General features: G+C 39.5%; 1 protein-coding gene across 1 annotated transcript; it reads right to left on the bottom strand.

The window, feature by feature from the left end:
• Positions 1-986: 986 nt before the first annotated feature.
• myo1hb (myosin IHb) lies at positions 987-18,680 on the bottom strand. The gene is made up of 32 exons (XM_034123226.1): positions 18,660-18,680; positions 17,089-17,250; positions 16,662-16,777; positions 16,309-16,507; positions 15,974-16,054; positions 15,708-15,887; positions 15,527-15,625; positions 15,314-15,430; positions 15,129-15,200; positions 14,927-15,046; positions 14,610-14,677; positions 14,427-14,532; positions 14,244-14,324; positions 13,991-14,082; positions 13,808-13,902; positions 13,411-13,457; positions 13,173-13,253; positions 12,979-13,084; positions 12,749-12,866; positions 12,524-12,637; positions 4,730-4,806; positions 4,576-4,644; positions 4,399-4,483; positions 4,155-4,317; positions 3,989-4,072; positions 3,702-3,795; positions 3,283-3,338; positions 3,008-3,143; positions 2,846-2,916; positions 2,510-2,607; positions 1,537-1,636; positions 987-1,449 (listed from the first exon to the last, which is right to left on the bottom strand). The coding sequence occupies exons 2-32, from the start codon at positions 17,212-17,214 to the stop codon at positions 1,423-1,425; spliced, it is 3,078 nt and encodes a 1,025-aa protein (XP_033979117.1). The 5' UTR covers positions 17,215-17,250; positions 18,660-18,680; the 3' UTR covers positions 987-1,422.
• Between the last annotated feature and the right edge of the window lie 1,461 nt (positions 18,681-20,141).

A 20,141-nucleotide genomic window follows, 5' to 3' on the forward strand; every position in this document is an offset into this window, starting at 1 on the left:
TTAGTAACTAACATCTATTATCTACTTAATGGATTTTAGATTGTAAAGCTGGCGGAAACACATTTAGGCTCTTAAAACGACTTACGGTCATATTTAGATAAAGATATAACAATTAGGGAGATATACACATAAAACCTGCTTTCTTACATCAAATATAAGCCAACACTGATGTGAAATACATGACTTACAGTATTTAATTCTTATTTAAAGATTATGCAATCCTCAATCAATTTGTATTACCATTAGTCCAAATAGGGCCTTCTTGAGTTTAAACCTGTTGGCAATATAACAAACTAGACAAAGTAAATACATTAATGTTGCATTTGAGGATGTTGAACTTAAGTTAACATTTGAGAAGGCAAAAGACCTGCATAATAAAATTACAATTGAAACGATTGTATTGAGTTATGATTGTGCAATTTTCAGCGTGAATATTACCATACCAACATTGTGAAAAGCTGACACCATACAGCTTAGACTTATAAAGCTTCACTTTTGCCCATTAAGGACCCAAAAATAGCATTTTGAGGATTTAAGAGGAACACAGCTTACTAGCAGAGCTTTAAGACCTTTAAAACGTATGTTTAATGTTGATATCTGTGTTGTCCAGCAGAGGGTGCTGCAGATTAAGCTACTGCACATTTGAATGCTGCTCTCACTGAGATCAAATGAATAGTTCAAAACACAAAAAGTTCAAATATTTCCTGGCTACCACATAGGCATCACCTTTAAATGTAAAGATGGATGGAATTGTATATTTGTCTCAACTTCATCACAGAAAATGGTGTGGATTTCCCACAGAGGTTCATTGCCAAACCTTAATACAATCGCCAAAGAGGAGCCTGTAGGTCCAGCCTCTGACCTGTAGAGGAAGCTGCTACCCCACACATCAGTTTAGTGATGTATTGAAACTTAAATTGTGTATATTTTGTAATAAATAGGAATTTACTCCCAATAATTTCTCATGCTTTTCACACTATTGGTGTTCAAATTGTTTTAATGTAACATAAGTGAGGTATTATAAACATTAATGGCTGCACACATACGTAATTGTCTTCTATGATGATTTCAGATACATTTAATACAAAGAAAGATTACAAACAAGTGCTTCTATTCATTAAGGATGGTTGATTTCCATGATTTTTAGCATGGATCAGTTTGTTCACTTAAAGATACTTTAAACTCTACTCTTAAGGAATGAATATAGGCTCTACTATTAGCTTGGGTTCTGCTCTCTACAACTTGGATATTGGCAGTGTAATATTTGCATTTACATGATTGGATAACATTGTCATAAAGATGCAAAAAGTAAAAACCAGCTGACATGAAACACAATTGGCAACAACCATGGAGAGGGATTACAGAACAAACTCGGCTGTTACTAAAGATTTGAAGCAACGTCATCGCATATTACTGGCAGCATCATCTGGACTTGGTTTTTGTAGACTCCTAAAGAAAATAAGTAAAAAGCTTGGTTCATTGTTTATGCCAATAAGTGTTTTGATGTTTTCCTAACATGATGAAGTCCACACTCACCACCATCAAGTGTCCGTTCTTTGCCCTGTACACCATGGACTCCTGGCCACTCTTGAAGTCCACAAATCCCTCTCTGCCAGGCTGGATGTCAAAACGCACACTGCAGGGGGTCATTTCACATTGTATTAGGATTTCATAAGGATTACCATTAGCTTATGCAAAACCCCAGCTACTCTTCCTAGGGTCCACACAAAGCATTTAAACAAGTCACACTTACATACAAAACAACCAAATGTAATTAAAATCCGGAGAGTATAGCTAACAGCTAAACACATTACTTTACATATTCTATAAATCTTGCAACATATTCCCAACATTAAAATAAAAAAGGGACAAAAAGTGGGTTTTATTAGTAGGACTATTAGGTTTTGCTTCACTTGTTTTAAAAGCTGGCTTTATAATGTGCTTTTGCAATCTGAGCAGAAGGTGAGTTCCATGCAACCACAGCTTGATACAATATTGTGAGTCACTTTTGAATAAAGGTCTCCTATTATACTCTTTTTCAACAATATATATATTATAGATCTCAGATATATGCAAAACATGTCTCTGAAGTGTTTGGCTGGAAATACCAAACAGATCATGCATTGTAGCATCCCATAATCCCCTCTGTTTCAGCCCTGTTTCAAAAGTGCTGATTCTGTGTCTGTAGCTTTAAATACTAATGAGCTGCTGCTGGCCACGCCCCTTTGTGATGTGTTTGGTTTTAAAAAGAACACAATGGTGCTCTAGGAGGAGATGCAGGTGATAAGGTGGGGGGTGCTACCTTGGTTGGTTATTGACTAATGGTTGCACAACCCCAAAAACATTGTGACATCACAAAGTGGCCTAAATCTGATCAGTTCATTTTCAGAGTCTCTGAGAGAATCTTTTTTCCTGAAATATGAGGAGCATTACATTAGGCTTATTATCGCAAACATTTATATTTCTATCTTTCAGATGATTATGAATACATAATGTCCATATAGAGTACCTGCCCTGGACCACTTTGATGGAGTTCTGCTTGTTGGCAATAAGACTGAGCTTGGTCAGGGCCTCAAACAGGTAGTCGCTCTGCAGAACCAGATCCCCCTGAAAAACAAATAGTGTCAGACCGTCAACTATAATATGTGGTGATTGTATTATCCCTAAACCTTAAATGAACAAATTCATAAATGAATGGATCTTTGTTAACGGCACAATTCATCACATTCATTGATTTCTTTAAGTTCATCATTTTGGGGAAGGTATTTAGCCCGTTATTTACACTAGTTTTGACATTTAAAGACAATAAAAAAACATTCTTTTAGCTCTATCTAGATAGCTGTACCTTTTGCTTCATGTCATCACATGTAACATGCAGGATCAGGAAGTTGTCACTCAGGTTGCTGACGGACACGCCTATAATAGAAATGTGTATGTTACCACCATTTTCAAGTGTGTTGGTAGCTCTTCCTGCTAATACTGATGCATATTTTGTTACAATCGATACCTTTCAGAGAGATGTAATCCATCCGCTGCTTGATCTTGGTCTCCTCCACCAGGTAGGCGGCTTCCTTGGTGAGGATGAGCTGCCGGAAACGAGGCCTGAACCCGTTCCTGTCGTACTTCACCACCGGCACGCTGTACTGTGGGAGCAACACACGCACACGCACACGCACACGCACACGCACACGCACACGCACACACACGCACACACACACACACACGGTCAGAGTACACTACAAACAGTTTAAAGATGCTTAATAGATTCCAGTGTTAGGTTACCTTGATTTGCTCGTGCCGAATCATCTGAAGCACTTTGATGCTTATGTCCTCTGCACCTTAATAGCATAAATGAATCCATGAGAGAGGAGAACAACTATTATTGGTTACTGTCACAGTAAGAACGTGCTTATCAATGTAAAGTATCTGATCATGTTAAATCAAGTGTTGTCGTTTTTAATTTGTGGGTACAAATGTACTGTCGCTACAATCTAGAAAGAAATATTCCACATTTAAAAAAAGTAAATCTAGAAAAGCACGAGTACATCTGATCTAATGTTAAGTACACTGGCTTCTACAGTTTCCCCAGGATATAATAACTAATTGTGTTTTTTCATGCATGTGTGCTTTACTTGAAAGTAATAGTATTATAGTGTAAATACACTCCCCACTGACCCAATACAATATCTCAGCAATCTTACCTATCCTGGTATCCATGAATGGTCTGCCCACACTGGAGGGGTAGCTTTCTTTTTTCCCTTTGAACATGGAGCTTGTCTGTGCTTTTAACAGAAGCTTGAAACATGGAAAGCATATGAAAGCAAAGTCAATTCAGACAAGATACTTTATCCCCAAGTGAAGTTGCCTGGCACTCATGTGTTGCCCACAAACTTTATTTCAGTGATTTTGAATGTAGAATGTATATGTTGTCAGTGCATGTAACGACACAAATGTTTTTATCATTGTGTGTGACAGAGCGTGGATGTACCTGTGCTTTCCTCTGTGGAGTGATCCCTCGAACGTACTTCCGTACCATGAGGCGAATGTACAGCTTCTTCAACAGCTGAGCAGCCTAGAAAAACACAGCTTTACAGTGTGCCTGAGGGCTTATACGTAGAAACAGTAGATGTCAAAATGTAATTACTATCACCCACCTCCTGCATTATAGGCGGAGAGGTGAGCCACGAGTCTTTTTCCAAGACTGTTTTGGGAAGGTTGTCCTTCAGCCGTGTGAGGTAGTTCTGGCGCACATACGCCAGGTACTCAATGTTGTCCACGGAAACGGCCTGATTTCTTGTCATGAAACCTTTAATGAACCTAAAACAAAGACAGGCAACCTTTTACATAAGGCTGTTTGGCCCTCATCTCATTCAATTAGATTCCAATGTTTGAACTTACTTTTGAATGACTTTAACAGCCCATGACCTCTTGTCCCGCTCCTTTCTGGCTAGCATTCCTCTCCAGCAGGTCTCAATCTTAGTGGCTAGACGTAATAAAAAGTGATATCTTGAAATGCTTGTCATGCGTGTCAGTCAGCTACATCAGTAACACATTTTGGGGCATTTGACCACTCACCAGCCTCTCTCTGTCTCAGGTAGTCCCCCTTCACTCTGTAGCCTTTGTACTTGGCCTGAATCCTTGTTGCTGCAACAATGACAGTAACCGTTTCACTATCAGGAGTATATGCTAAATATTGCGTGATAACATAATGACCAGAACAACTTCTCACCTAGCCTGTGTTTGCAGACCTGAAAGGCGTCTTCTGTTGCAAACAGAGTTTTCGGGTGTCGGATGAAAATCTTTGTCCTTAAGGGAGAGAGGCAAACCGTGAGAAGCTCCTGTATCTCTTCCAGGTGAACATGTACCTGTTAAGGAATAATTCTTCTAGATATCTAACCTTTTACTCTGACACGTGTTATTTCCTTTAAGGAAAGGCCTTGATGCCATATGTGTTGTTGTCACCAGTGTGTGACCGGTCAACTTGACTCGCACGAAGGGTAATTGTTGTGAGAACACTGAAGCACTTCTTTATCGGTGTTTGTGGGCTCAAGGATGTGAAATCCTTGAGGCCATGAGCGTCGGACGCAGGTGATTCAGTGTTTAGTCTACTCCTTCAGAGATGTTGATTTCTCTCTGTGAACCTGTTAAAAGGTCTAGCATAGAGAGAGGCTCTTCAGAATTGACGTGGCAACTCTACCGTGTGGTCAGAACCTCTGACTCTTTGATTTGTGATGTGAATCCTCCGGCCGAATACTCTGAATAAACCCATCAGTGTTTGACATCAAAGCTCCAACTCTCACCGTGTCTCCTTCCTGAGTCGGTGACTCCATGCATTACTACACAGAAGTTTCCTCCACAAATTGGCGTTGTCGGCAGGATACCAACATATCTTCAGAGACTGGTAAGTGTGATTTCAAATCTACATTTGGACATTGCCTTACCAGAATCTGTGATTGACGGTATCCTAAAATTATCTGTGAAGCTAAGCGGCTGCGTTTCGTTTTGGTTAATGAACATTTGGGGCTAGTAACCCCAGGGGATCATCCAGGGACTCTGTCTTGGCTGGTTCCCTCTGTGTGTGATGCTCGGACGTATGTGCCGTGCAGGCATACACGGAGATGTTTAAAAAAAACCTTAATGAGGGCAGCAGTAAAGTGGAACTTCTGTGTGAAATCAAAATAGAGATTTGTAATGAACAAATCGCCGAGATTCCGGGGGTTTCAGCGGCCAACACTAGCAGTTAACTAAAGCAGCCATAGATATTACCCCCAGCGCCTCTAAAAAAAACACGGCTCCAGCTGCTGCAGCTCCGGGGAATGTGTGTCAAATACCTCCCCGTATCTGCATGAGCTGGTGAAGTGAACTCAGAGGGAGAAAATCACAGCTTTTGTCTATAACTTTAACTCACACCACCGCCGTCTCTATTAAAAACGAGACTGTTTAAAAGCACTCTCGTGGCTTGTGGCCATTTACATTCAGAGGTGTGCTGGCAGGTGCGAGGTGCGTGCATTACCTGATGCGACAGGCTCCCTACATTGCTGAGGAGCTGATGTCGGTCCGGGGTGCATATATAAAATTATAGGCTAATTGATCATGGGTGGGCAGTGGTATGCAAGTGTAGAGCAAAACTGTGTTTCATCGTTGGGATGAGCATGATGGGAGGTGTATAGGCTGGTCGAGTAGGACTACAGTTAACTGTGTGGTTTCGGATAGAAAGGGTAGAGGAAAAAAAGTCTATGTGCTCTTGATCGGGGGGGCATAGCACCACTAGAGCAGGGATAGTGGAGTCGCAAGAGGATAAGCTAGTTATTGCTCTTGGACGGTCTTCAGGCACCGATCTAAGGACTTGTATACAAGGGTGGAGGTACGAGTCAAGGTACCCCACTGGGTTCCCATTGGGAGAGATCAAATAGTCCCTACCCCCTCTGAAACCTCTTTAATCCGGACTAAATTGAGCTGGATGAATTTTTGCTGTCACGCTGGTGTTTATTATGAGTTCATCATGTTTGTTTGTCTGATTGTTTGTATCAGGGGTCTATATTGGTTTGTCTAACCGCCGTCTTGTGCATGTTTTGTAACAACTAATAATGAATCAGTCCATAGCCAGGGTAAAATAAACTAAGCTTTAGTTAACTCACCAAAAGTAAATGACTTGAGAAAGTTAAATAATATATAGTGTTTTGCAAAATTCTGGTAGTATAGATGTGCTGCAAAATGAAAATAAATAGCAAAAGAGTGTTTTATGTCCTGCATCTGAGTGTGCAGAGGAAATGTAAACAAGAAGCACACTGTTCAGGGTGTGCGCTGCATCTGAGTGTGCAGAGGAAATGTAAACAAGGAGCACACTGTTCAGGGTGTGCGCTGTAGGTGTAAGAAGAAGAGAAGATTATATTACTTTAAGAATACATTCTTAAATTGTATTGCTGGTATGTTAAGATATGTTTGTGACCTTTTATAAACCCTATGCCCCGTCCTGCACCCTGAGACCCTCAGAGGCATCACTGCTGGTCGTAAAAACCCTGCCTGAGGAGGTCAGGGTTGCAAAATCTGTCTGCTGTTTTAGGTCAATGTTGTATTATTTGTTTCATTGATTCTTAAATCTATGTATTGTATGGTAATAATGAAAAAAACGTAATGTATTGAACACATTCCGAAACAAAGCTGATAAGACAGAACTTGACTCAGACATAATACAAATTATTGTTGAAACCTTTTGCGCTGTTGCTGCAAAATGGAAACTTTGTTGATTATCTATTCCAACTGGCCACTGGATTCAGATAATTAATATAAGTTGAAGTTTAATTACAGTTTTAAATATAGTTTAACATTCTTTATTAAACTGCTTCAAATGATTTCTCGTATCAACCAATTGGTCTCCATAGACATTACTAAAATTATAATAGTTGTTAAACTACTGACAAGTTTTCTGAAACCGAGTTTATGAACAAAAGAGTAAAGGTCGCTGGTTAAGCCAGGATCAATATATTTGTTGACGTTTTCATTACAGTGTGCATAATAAATGTGTTAAATGAATTGAGCAATTCTTTAAAAAGTATAATGTTGCAATCTCTTTACAATAAGTAATTACAGTTAACAAAGAAGTAGATGTTTTCCAAGGGCCTCTCCTTCACAGCCCTACACTTTAAATGATGAGACTTTCAAATCATAACAGACAGAGATCGGTATCACTTTGTGTTGCAAGCCAAATCCATGTAAAGGTTCTACTTGAGCCCAATTTAAATACCATAAAGAAAGTATTGAACCCAGCTCAAGCTAAATGTCAAATGTATTTAATTAATGTACAAGTGTTTCGATTTATTTTAAATGTTCTAATCTCAGCTTCTTTCGAGTTCAGTCTAAGCAACAAATTGTTTCTCATAACATTCTCACTGCTGTCCCAAATGTTTTAACCTTGGGCAGACAAGCTGTTCACACACACACACACACCCACACACTTTGGATAAGTAGTCACCTTATCCACATTGTAAATTGTTGCCTTCTTTAAAGTTATTAGTAATTTAAGATTAATTATTAAATTAAATGTGGTACATAAGATAAAATAAATAAAATAACTTTGACTTGATCATTTTGTTCACAACATTAGACCTGTCCTCTAATCTCTACTAGAATAAGATAAGTTTGGATGTTTTAACACTCCTGTAATGTACCTAATCTTGATATCCTTTTCATTACAGAGCTGGGATAATGGTGTATTGATTAGATTCTGATCCGTCCAAGTCCAATTTTGACTGACTTTAGTTCTAATGTTAATGTTAATTTGACTTCAACCCATAAGTAATTATTTAAAATTAACTCTAAATGTCACATGATGATGGATTAGTGTTCCACATTTCTTCCACTAATTTGTTTTACAATTAGGCCAAAGGTAAAGAGAGACATTGATGACCTTGTGTCCCTTTTGTTAGTACGTGGATCCATTTTGTCTATGGCCTTGGACGGCTTCACTAAAAGTCACCCAGTTCTGCCCTGCTGCAGTCCGGCTGAGTGCAGTCACAGAGATGCTATGGCTGCTCTACATGACATTAATGGTCTGGTCTGAATGGACACCATTTCCTGCTCCCAGAGAGAATGACACTCCTCAAACTGAACATTACAGCCGTTGATACTGTCTCACATGGGTCTGCTCCCCCCCACTGAGCCATGAACTGAAAGCATGACATCTGCTATGAACACTTGGAAGCCTCCCTGTCACACCAGCACCAACCCTTGGGTCAGTCAGATGAGACTAACGGCTTCACTTAGGGCATTTGGTTCAGATACATGACTCTCGTTACCACAGAGTGGGTTGTTTTTAAGGCTATTCATACTGCTATGATGCCTGTAAGTGGGCGAGCTGGTAAAAGCCCCTACTATTGTTCAAATAGGCCTAATGTCAGGGGTCTCTTAATGTCTAGTTCTACATGTATTCACATTATATAGACAATGTTTCCACCTGGTAAAACTGCTGCACAAAACTCAGGCTACAATACAACCATTATGTTCTGCTCTAACGATTCAATGTATAGATTCTACATCAAAACAATTAGCTTTTATTGTTTCCAATGATAACGTCACCTTAAGTGGAGGAATGCAAACCTGTTTTCAAATGTAAGGTTTTGATTTTGTTTGACATTTCTCAGTAATGACACCCTCAGACACCCAATATCATTCATGCTATGCCTTCAGTAATAACTCAGATGTTAAAGGGATGAAACCTTTCCTCCCAAATCAGATATGCTTTGTTTTTCAACAAATGTATCAATTTCCTGCATAATATATGTTTATCACAATGGTTTTTGTAAGCTGCACACAGGTGATACTGAGTCTTCTCGATTAATAGATTATAAACTATACCATGCTTAAATAGACTCCTAAGTTATTATTTCATATGTACCATATGTAAGAAAAGGAGGGAAGAGTCAATTATATTGAGTAATTGATTTTATATTGGGTAATTTATTTCTCAAACCTATGTTTTATGGAAGAGACTAAATATTTCTGATAAACTAATATTTTATCAAAAGGTAAATGGTGAATTAATATACATTTAGAATCATTGAGAAGGGGTTATATCCACAGGGACAAGCTCACCTTTAACTTACAATAACATTTCTCTGCTATGGACTGATGAGTATATGATTATTGCATGTTCAATGACTAACACAAACCTTCAAAATGATAATGTGCATGTGTCAGGAAGGCTCCCAAATAATTCTGAGGGGCCTATCCTATTTTTGTAATTAAATGATAATGTGCTAATCCATTACTTTGAGTTGTCTTCACTCAGAAAAACATCCCTATCAGGTGTTAACCCAATAACTAGGACAGCTCTCAAGGCCAAGGGTCAGAGAGAGAGGGTCACACTCTCCGGGTGCAGAGAGCACCCCCAGCCATGTGCAAAGAAGCACAAGGTCGTTCGAGATGGGATGCTTCTCTTCACCTTTCTGCTGAGAGGGGGTTCTTCTCTTCATCTTTCTGCTCGGTGGGCTCTAGCAGACAACCCTGCAGGACGAGCGAGGGCTTCAGAGGCTTCTATAATACAATGTTCCATGTTTCTTGGAGGAGTTTGATGTCTTCCTAACCTCTCCCATCACGGGGGGGACACCTGGATGCATCAGGAATACGCAGTTGTACTCAAGCAGATAGCAGAAGGAATACCGGCAGATGAGCCTCCGTCTCACTGGGGGGTCAGCTACAGTGCTCACTGAATGAGCCACACAAAAGCAGAGCAATTGGGGGGTTGAAATATGGCGCTCTGATGAAGAAGAGTTTGAGCCAATCAGCACCTCAGTGCTAATCTACAGTATCAGGATACCTTTACACACCAGACACTCGGTGTCATAAAGGGAGGAGGAGAACGAGTCAGGAAGCCTGACGGACATGTTCTTCCAGCTCTCGTACAAAGATGAACTTTGAATTGAATGACCAGATGTTTAAAGATGTACAATTAATGATTGTTTTTTATATTTCCAATGACCAGACATGTGTTAAGTAGTGGTGATAAATATATTTAGTCAGATCAGATTAGATTTTCACACTAAACAAAATTAATAAATAAATATTCTCAGATTATAAGGTATTGAAGAATAAGGTATTTCTAATATTATAACAGATAATGTTAATATCCTTAATCATCCAGCAATCAGGCTTAACAACACAACTCTTTAATGTATTACCCATGCACAGACAGACCTAACATGATGTTTGAAGTACTGGATTAATTTCAGTTTTGGCCCAAAACAAATATTTATAATAATTGATATAACAATTATGTAGCATATTTGATCCTCAAATTAGAGAATTATAATTTAAAGAAATTGATATTCTATATTCAACATTAGATAAACACAGAAGAACCCTTTCCAAGTACCATAAGTAGATTTTCAGGTAAGTATGGCTAATAAGAATAAGTGATAGACTTAATTTGGTACAGATCAGTTGTAGCATTTACAAATGTATGAATTCAAGTTTTAAGAATGTTTAATCTTTCCTTTCCAGGTTTTTACAAAAGTCTTTGAATATTTGCCTAACTTTTCCTTTTCAGATTTTGAACAATGTATTTGATTAAAATGAATGTATTGATTTTACTAAGACTAAGTGCCTTACTCTTGACTAAAGCGTAATGAAGTAAACGTAAAGTAATCCTGAAATTGAGGACACTGCAACTTTGCAGATTACAGATTGATCAAATCACCACTGTGAATGTTATGCCTTAGCTGGATCTCTTATGATCCTAAATTTTAAATGCTTTTGACTAGTGATTGCCTTAAAGCAAATCTTTAAGCTGCAAGCTGGTTTTGATTTTATAGTTTGATAAATGAGATTAACTAATGGTTTAAATGATAAAAGATATTAGTTTAAAACAAATATTTTGCTATTATGTATCTGTGTTTTATGTGTGTTCATTATTGTGCTTATTGACAAAAGATGCTCCAAACACTGATGAGAGATAATTTTTCCTATTATGATTGGCTGTATCAATCATTGTGATTGAATGTTTCAATCTTATTCTACTTTGTGATGTAATTGAATGTAAGGTGAGACCACACTCGAATCTGAAGACGCCTATTGATTTAAGTATTGACCAGAATTATTAGACTAATGTTTTAAGGTTATCAAAAATGATAAAAAGAGAGGAACTGTTAAGGAATAATTCTTCTAGATATCTAACCTTTTACTCTGACACGTGTTATTTCCTTTAAGGAAAGGCCTTGATGCCATATGTGTTGTTGTCACCAGTGTGTGACCGGTCAACTTGACTCGCACGAAGGGTAATTGTTGTGAGAACACTGAAGCACTTCTTTATCGGTGTTTGTGGCCTCAAGGATGTGAAATCCTTGAGGCCATGAGCGTCGGACGCAGGTGATTCAGTGTTTAGTCTACTCCTTCAGAGATGTTGATTTCTCTCTGTGAACCTGTTAAAAGGTCTAGCATAGAGAGAGGCTCTTCAGAATTGACGTGGCAACTCTACCGTGTAGTCAGAACCTCTGACTCTTTGATTTGTGATGTGAATCCTCCGGCCGAATACTCTGAATAAACCCATCAGTGTTTGACATCAAAGCTCCAACTCTCACCGTGTCTCCTTCCTGAGTCGGTGACTCCATGCATTACTACACAGAAGTTTCCTCCACAGTACCCATATTCTAGTGCACCAACATATTAACATTCACCAACTAGGAGTGTATCAATGCATTGATCTGGATCTTTACATTACTGTAAATGATCAGCTATCCCATATCATTGTTGGAAAGTAAAAACACAGATCTTTAAGAAGCGCCTTTTTTTATTTGCATGGCAAACTTGTGTCATCGTCTCCATCTGCAACTTCTTCCTAAAGAGCCCAGTTATAAAATTGTCAAATCATATTTTATTTTTTAAAGTTAATTTTTTTTTAACTGTTCTGTTGAATGGGCACATGCTGAATTATATCAAAATGAAATCGTAAACTTTGTTATATAAGCAAATAGCGTATTGTTGTTCAAAGAGTCTGTATAATATCGTGATTTATTCCCCTACTGCCTACCTGCCCATCTTGTACTCATCAGGTGTGTAGCCCATGTGTTTCACCAGGCAGTGCACTCCTTCTGCTGCCGTACCTTTCCAGTTTGGCCAGGTGTCCGGACACAGAGCCTTATATCTGAGCACAGAAGAAGATCACAGAATCAAAGTCAGCTGCAAAAAGTGAAGCATGCCCAATAACTGTATGTGTATTTTAGATGTAAAGAAGAGGGAAGATGATATTAGCTACCTCTGGAGGAAGATCTCGTATTTGCGTCGGTAGGCAAACCCGGCACGCCTGACCCTCAGGTGCTCCATCAGCCCGAGGTACTTCACCTGATGTCTCACCAACACGTCATCAAAGCGTCCTGCAGGGGACACAGCAGTTCAGATAATTCAGGTTGGTAGATGACTGCAGCCTGAACATACAGTAAGAACATATTAGCTGGAATAAGGTGGAGGATTCTTTTTAGGACAAACCTGGCTGCTTGGCTTCATTGGGTTTAATGCAGCGGACGTACCAGGGCTCTTTGGACATGAGGATCTCAGTCAAGCCCACCAGGCTGCTCTTAAACTGAGTCACCACCTGGGAAGTCACAGAGAAGAATAAACGCACAAGTGTTGCTGCTTTGTTTATAACAGTAGTGTGGTTCCACATTAGGACTGTTTCTTACAGTTTCAGGTCTCCTCTTGCTGTCTGGCTCAGTTGAAGGAAAACAGAGTTTGATGATAGCATTTTTGGACTGTCGCATGACCTTAAGGAGACAAGGAAAACTATATAAGTCCACAACATGTCAGACATAGGGACAGTATATTAACAGTAATGTAAGAGTTATGCTCCTTAATATTTTCAGTCATCTTTCAATCGGTAGATTCGGAATACAATCATTCAAACACATTTGTGGAAATTACCTCTTTCCCATTTCGATACAAGAGATCATTGTTTTTGTCCAAGAATCCTGAAGTTTGAAAAAGCAGAAACTCGTTAAGTATTATGGTATATTACATTTGAGCTGTCCCAACACATATTATATTACACATAGTAACACTATTTTTTTTAATTCATTATACATATACAAAATTGCTACTGGGGGGCAGACGTATTATCACTTCTTAAGGCTTTTGTCAGAATGAACTAAGTGAGAATATTATTTAAAAGTGACTTATTTTATTCAGAGATGAGAACAGTTGTTTCCTAATGTTGCACTACATGTTCATAATGTGCTGTTGTTACATACCCTTATGTAACGATACTTTAATATTTAACAGAGAAAGAATATTTATCATACAATGATATTTCCTCTCTTACCAACAACGCAGTATGTCACCTCCCCAGCGTAGTGCAGGAGGCGGAAGTCTCCTCTGTCCAGGGTTTTCCTCGTCTTCTGGTCGGCAAGCTTATGTCTGCAGGAAGGTAAAAGGTTAGTGGAGGTTATTATGATGTGCTGTTCTGAGTTTAGACAACATACACTTTGTTAAGGGTAGAGCTTACGTAACAAAATGAGGATGACCAGCGATCTTCTCCTCCATCTTCTCCAGGAAGGTGAGATCTGTGGCCTCTCCAGGACGCAGACATTCCTCGTCCTAAACAAGAAGACAAGCAACAATAATTAAGATAAAAATACACAAGTTAAAAACCTGCTTAACCAGAAATGACATAAACATAAGGATACAAACGGTAGAATTAGCTTATTCAAACAGGTTGGTTGTCTTTCTGTCGGACTATAACTCAATCATCTATTTACCAATAGAGAGATGATGCCTCTGTGTTTCTCCTCCACAAGATCACAGATGATCTTGTTGTTGAAAAATTGTACTGATTCCCACTGTGCATTAACAAACGAGAAGATAATTAGTGGTTGAAAAGCGTTTATTTTATTGTATGAGAGTTTATTTTAAAACGTACAAAATATGAATTGGGTTATTACTTCAATCCCCTCCATCTCGTACTCCTCCTGCTCTGACTTGAGGGTCAGCTGGATGAAAAGCTGCTGCAGCTTCTCGTTGCAGTAGTTGATGCAAAACTGCTCAAAGCTAAAACAAATTAGAGGAACTGTCAATGTTAGTTTCTTCATTTCACACAAAGTGAACTCATCTGTGCATGATCTCACCTGTTCACGTTGAAAACCTCAAAACCATAGATGTCCAAAAGACCAATGATTGTTTTCCTGGAGGAATCCTACAGAGGATTTACAAATATTATTTTTTCTGTACATTGAAAATCATGATCCAAATCCAACCTCATATGTTGGTGTTAATTAAAACCAATAGATACATTGTGGGGGGGGTATGCCAGATGTGGCTTTTTTTCACAACAAATCAAATGGCTAAACTCTTGTTACCACATTGTATCCCCATTTCTGTAATCTGTATGAGACATGTCGGGCAAAGCAAGATTAGAAACCGAGTAGATTGTTGTTTTTCTCACCTTGTTAACTAAAGACTCATTGATCTTGTTGACCAGCCAGTTGAAAGTGCGGCCATAGATGGCTTTGGCGAGGGCATCCCTGGCATACACTGCATGGTCCACAGAGAAGGGACTGAACACCTTTTTAACATCAGAATAAAGTAGATGATAAACACTGGATTCAAGTGATACATATGTTATGTTTTGCATTCAAGTTAGTCACCTCCTCTGCTTTGGCTTCGATCTTCCTGTGGGTTAGGCCCTGTTGTAGCACCTGAGTAGGAATCCCCAGCAACTGCACAGCAGATTCAGAAACAAAAAAACTGGTTACCCCGAATCTCTTGTGTCATTCATTAAGATGAAGAGAGATGAAGGGTTTAAGCTGAATGCACTTTGTTTGGGGCTGACCTTTGACACCCAGTTCATCTCCTGGTTGTTGTTGTTGAGAGAGGCGTATCCTCGTTCATTCGCTTCAAACTTGATGTTTCCCAGATGGAGCACACTAGCAATTATTCCAAACAGCTGCTGCGTTCACACCCAAAGACAAATGACTTTATTTATTTCAAGCAAAATGTAATCATGCCTAGTTTTGGTGTTCAGGGGTTAACTGTACTACCATACCTCAATATCATTCTCGCTGAACTCAATGACAGAGAGGGCTTTTCGAACCGTCCTCCAGTCACTTTTATCATTGATAGAGCTAACTTTGGCACAATCACCCTGAGGAGATAAAGTATAAACACTCTAAGATAAGAGTTTTTTTAATGCACCTTTTTAAATTAAGTGCTTTTTTCCCACGTACCTGCACCAGGTACCTGTAGTGCTGGCAGTTTCTTTCCAGGCCGAGCCAGCGCAGCAGATCTTCCTCTCCTCCCTCCACCAGCTGATAGAAGATGTGGAAGTTTCTCTCTCCGTGGTTCTGGTGGACAACACGTGACTTCTCCAGCAGGTAACTGAGGACGTGGCCACCGACTGCACCACCCTGAGGGAGAAAGGTCAGTGTTATCCTTGTTGTCCTTACATTTCTGTATTTTGTGATCTGTATCTAATGAAGATTGTTCAGTCCACCTGGTGGTCGAACTGGATGTCCATGTATTTCCCAAAGCGGCTTGAGTTGTCATTCTTCAGGGTTTTGGCATTTCCGAAAGCCTGTATGATGATGATTAAATCAAGATTTCAGGATTTAAAAACATGTTATCGTGAAACCTTTGGGTCTGAAAAGTGAAGCCATTAAAAAAAGAGCCTTAAACCTGCATTCTTTTTCAAATATCCAGCTGGGGTCGTCTCCAGTGGTCGCCAAACCAATGGGTCATGTCACTTTGGCTACGTCTACTTATACATAGTTTATCTCTGAAAATGATTTAGACAGCAGACGCATTTGCACACATTTCCTTGTCACTGACCTCGAGCACTGGGTTGGAGAGCAGCAGCCTGTCCCGGACGTTGTTCAGGAGTTTGGTACTCGGACAGCTGACTGCGTAGAATTGCAGGATTTTCTTGGAGGCCTCAGTTTTGCCGGCCCCGCTCTCCCCCGAGATCAGGATGAAGTGGTTGTTGAACTCAGACAGCATGGTGCGAAAGACGTTGTCTGCCAGTGCATAACTTTAAAAACAAAAACAGTGATGGTTCAAAGTAAGCCTTCTTTAAAATTCAGACTGAGTATAGAGTTTTTTTTCAATCAGAACACCAGTGTCACTCCTGAGCAACATTTATTTCTCCCTGTACAACAAACTTTAATAATTACAGAATATCTTACATATGAGGTGGCAGCTCAAAGAAGTTTACGCCCATGTAAATGTCCATTTGCTTCTTGCTGTAGATATCGAAGTCTTTATACGGGTTGACCGACACCAAGAGAGTTCCAATGTAGGTCTGCAGAGAAAGACAAGGAGAGGAAGTTGTGTTCTGCAACTCTTGCACATTTGATATTACAGGACGATAAGTAATTGTGCTCTTCTTATCAAAAGCAATAACTTTGCTTAATCACTTGTCATGACCTTACGGACATCATTGACCTATAGATTGCTCACTCCGCAGATAAAAGGAACAAGAGCTGCTGCCTCAGCAACACAAGGTGCCGGATTCAGTGGAAAGCAACGCAACATTAGGACATATGGGCGGAAGGTTGAGGGTGTGACATAGAGAAAGAGAAGGGTTATCACACACCACACAGGAAGACTCACATAAATGAGATTCTCATGAAAGCGTTTCTTCAGGTTCTCCAGGAAGGCAGTCTCACTCGTGTAGGGGTCCAGGAGAACAAAATCCTGGATGCCCACACGGTCCCGGGCTGTCAGCGAGGCCTCCATGTTCCTCAGGATCTGGTTACAGCGCTCATCCAGGCTCTGTGCCAGGGCAGGAGCACATCAGGGACATGATTAGGAAACAAGGTATCCCTACAGAACTAAGTTATGGCCAGCATTTTAGTTTAACATTTTCAATAAATGTAAAATACACGTTGAAATTAGCACGCTAACCAGATAGCCCTTTCCCATCCTGTTTATTAATACCTGTTGTATCTTGAAAGGAGCTGAGTCCAACATTGGGGGAAGAAAAAGTGAGCTGCCCCAATCAACCATCTATTAAAAAGCTTATTCATTTAGTCAATACCAGTCCTATGTTAGGTTTATATTGTCAATACAGTTCTAGGCCTATATTGTCAATACCAGACCTCCTATTTTTGTCAGACATAAAGAACTGTCATTTACATTTTTGTAAATGTAGATCACGTGGACCCAGCAGTAGAGGTGAAATGCTGCCCCCTACTTCTTTGGAGCTTGACAGGTAATACATATTGCACTTTTAGGAAAATTAGGGCTGCAGCTGCCCTTAAAACGTATTTACTGTGTACTATATTTGACATATGTATTTGGATATAAACTAAATATTTTTCCGGCATACTTAACAGTATGGTAGTAGGGGTATTGGAAAGCACAATATGTCGTGTTTGGCCCTGTTCTCATTCATGTTGTCAATACCAGGCCGACATTATATCCCATCCTTTTCCTTTGTGTCCTGTTTTCCTCAAAGGTAATCTTTTTTTGTTGAAGTTGTCACCACCCAAGAACACACACATGTTCACAATCATAGATTATCTAGGATATACATTTCCCAGTGGGTGAATCATTTCCTGCCTGTTTGTCCGGCAATATATCTGTGTCTTCCAGTCAGAGCCATTTGTGGCCTTGGCAACATCCTCTTCGTTCATGACAAATCTAAATTCAGCCACCACTATCTAATCTGCTTTTGTGCTTTCTAGAGAGCCATCAGTCTTGTTCATGACAAGGACAGAGCAAACATGAAATACTCCACCTACACAAGGAGCTTCATATATTTCACAGTTTAATACTGAACAATATCTGACACAAATAAAAGCTTAAGTGAACTTTAGAGTATGATTAATTACATTCATTATAGTAGGCCATGCATAAAGACAGGATATGATATGCCACTTGAAGATACACAATGGAGAAGTGTCAGGTGAAATAATCAGCAGAAGCAATGCACTTTAATTATGGTGCTATGAAAGAGCAACCCAGTGCTATGCTCCAGTGGTTTGGCTCTCATCACTGCCAAGTTGACCCGTCACCAAGTCGGAGTAACTGACACTCACAGATCATTCTCCAGCTAAACAAGCAGCTGCTCTACTGACCCAGCAAAAAATGACACCACCATGTCACAATAAATATATTTCCTAACAATGAAACGTGATCATTCAAATGTTTTGGAGGAAAAAGTGCAAAAAGTAACCTACCCTGAGGATCCTTGAGGTTGTTTGTTTCTTCCACTGCACCTTTTCTGAACTGAACCTCTGATTTTATTGTAGCTAGAGGACGTTAGTATGACAGGAAACGCTGATAGATTAAAGTCACTACTTCCCTCAATAGGAAACCATCAATTATCTAGTGAATGTGCAACAAAGGAAGCAAAGTGCGTGCATGCGATTGTGCTTGTGTGCTTGCCACAAATAACACATTTATGTGAGCATTTACTGTATAAAACTTTTCAAGAAGCCAGGATTTCAAATCGAAATCACACAGTTTGTGGAGGATTGGGAAATTACGCAACAATCAAATTAAATAAATAAAAAATACTATCCAATACAAATGTTTATCAAAGTACTACAATTACCATTCATAATTAAAAGCCATGGAAAAAATCGAAGGAATTTCATCATGTGTCTGCAAATTACACCTGAAAAATATCCCATTGATGCAAAAGTAAACCAAGAGAGGTAAAGAAACAGGCGTCTAAGTCTGTCCCACACACTGCCCTGTTGTTGGCACTGTCTGCGTCCGTGTGAGGAGGCTCTGAGTGCGGGGAAGAGATTTTCTGCCAGTCAAAGGAAACATGACCTGCTAAACACAGCAGATGGTAAAACAACACTGTTAGTGGAAGGATAGTTTTGCTAAAGATAGGATAAGATAAGATGTGGCTTTTCTTGGCAACATTGGCATCGGAACTAAACTAGACAGTGCTAAGGCATTTATGCTTTTATGACAAAGATACGAACACATGTGAACATGAAAGAAGGTTACAACCAAATATCCAACATTAAAGATGTCCTATCATGCAAAATGCACTTTTTGATGTATTTTATACATATATATGTGTCCCCGGTGTGCCAGGGAATTCACAAAGTGTCAGAAAATAAAACCCTCTCTCTTTTCCTATTTTCCTATCTCTAAAAACGGGGGTACAACGGAGCTGATCAAGATTTGCTGCCGATATGACGTAATATCGGAAATGTGGGCTGGCTTTACACCAACGGCCCTATCAGAAACAATTCGCAACATATTTTGGACGTAATATGGTCTGTGTTTACATTAGCAAGCATCGCTAACACTCAGAGCTAACCTGTACTGGAGAGAGTATGTGTAAAAAAGCAGGAAATAAAGAAAGGAACTCACCTTGTAGTAAACCCGCAAGAAAAGAAGCATTTGAGCTCCATACTGTTTCAGAAATAATCCTTGAAGTGGTTTGGAACAGGAAATATTGTTTAAACGGCAGAATTTAGCTGCATCTGAGCAGTGTGCCTGCGTGCTCAAAAGGGGGCGGGGCCAGCAGAGAATCAGCCATTCTCTAACAGGGCTTAAATAGAGGGATGTCTAAAATGCATGATCTGTTTGGTATTTTGAGCAAAACACATAGACATCTTTTTATATATTTGTATATATCTGATACCCAAAATATATGCCTAAACATAGCATGATAGGAGATCTTTAAGAACAACTAC

This window comes from Trematomus bernacchii, unplaced genomic scaffold (assembly GCF_902827165.1).
Source record: "Trematomus bernacchii unplaced genomic scaffold, fTreBer1.1, whole genome shotgun sequence".
NCBI lineage: Eukaryota > Metazoa > Chordata > Actinopteri > Perciformes > Nototheniidae > Trematomus > Trematomus bernacchii.

Excerpts from the sequence above, each read along its gene's own strand:
- myo1hb (XM_034123226.1), bottom strand. The coding sequence starts at position 17,214 with ATGGAGGCCTCGCTGACAGCCCGGGACCGTGTGGGCATCCAGGATTTT. Across the intron at positions 16,055-16,308 it reads TCTCCAACCCAGTGCTCGAG|GCTTTCGGAAATGCCAAAAC; the intron begins GTCAGTGACAAG and ends ATCATCATACAG. Across the intron at positions 3,339-3,701 it reads ATTCATGGATACCAGGATAG|GTGCAGAGGACATAAGCATC; the intron begins GTAAGATTGCTG and ends TATGCTATTAAG.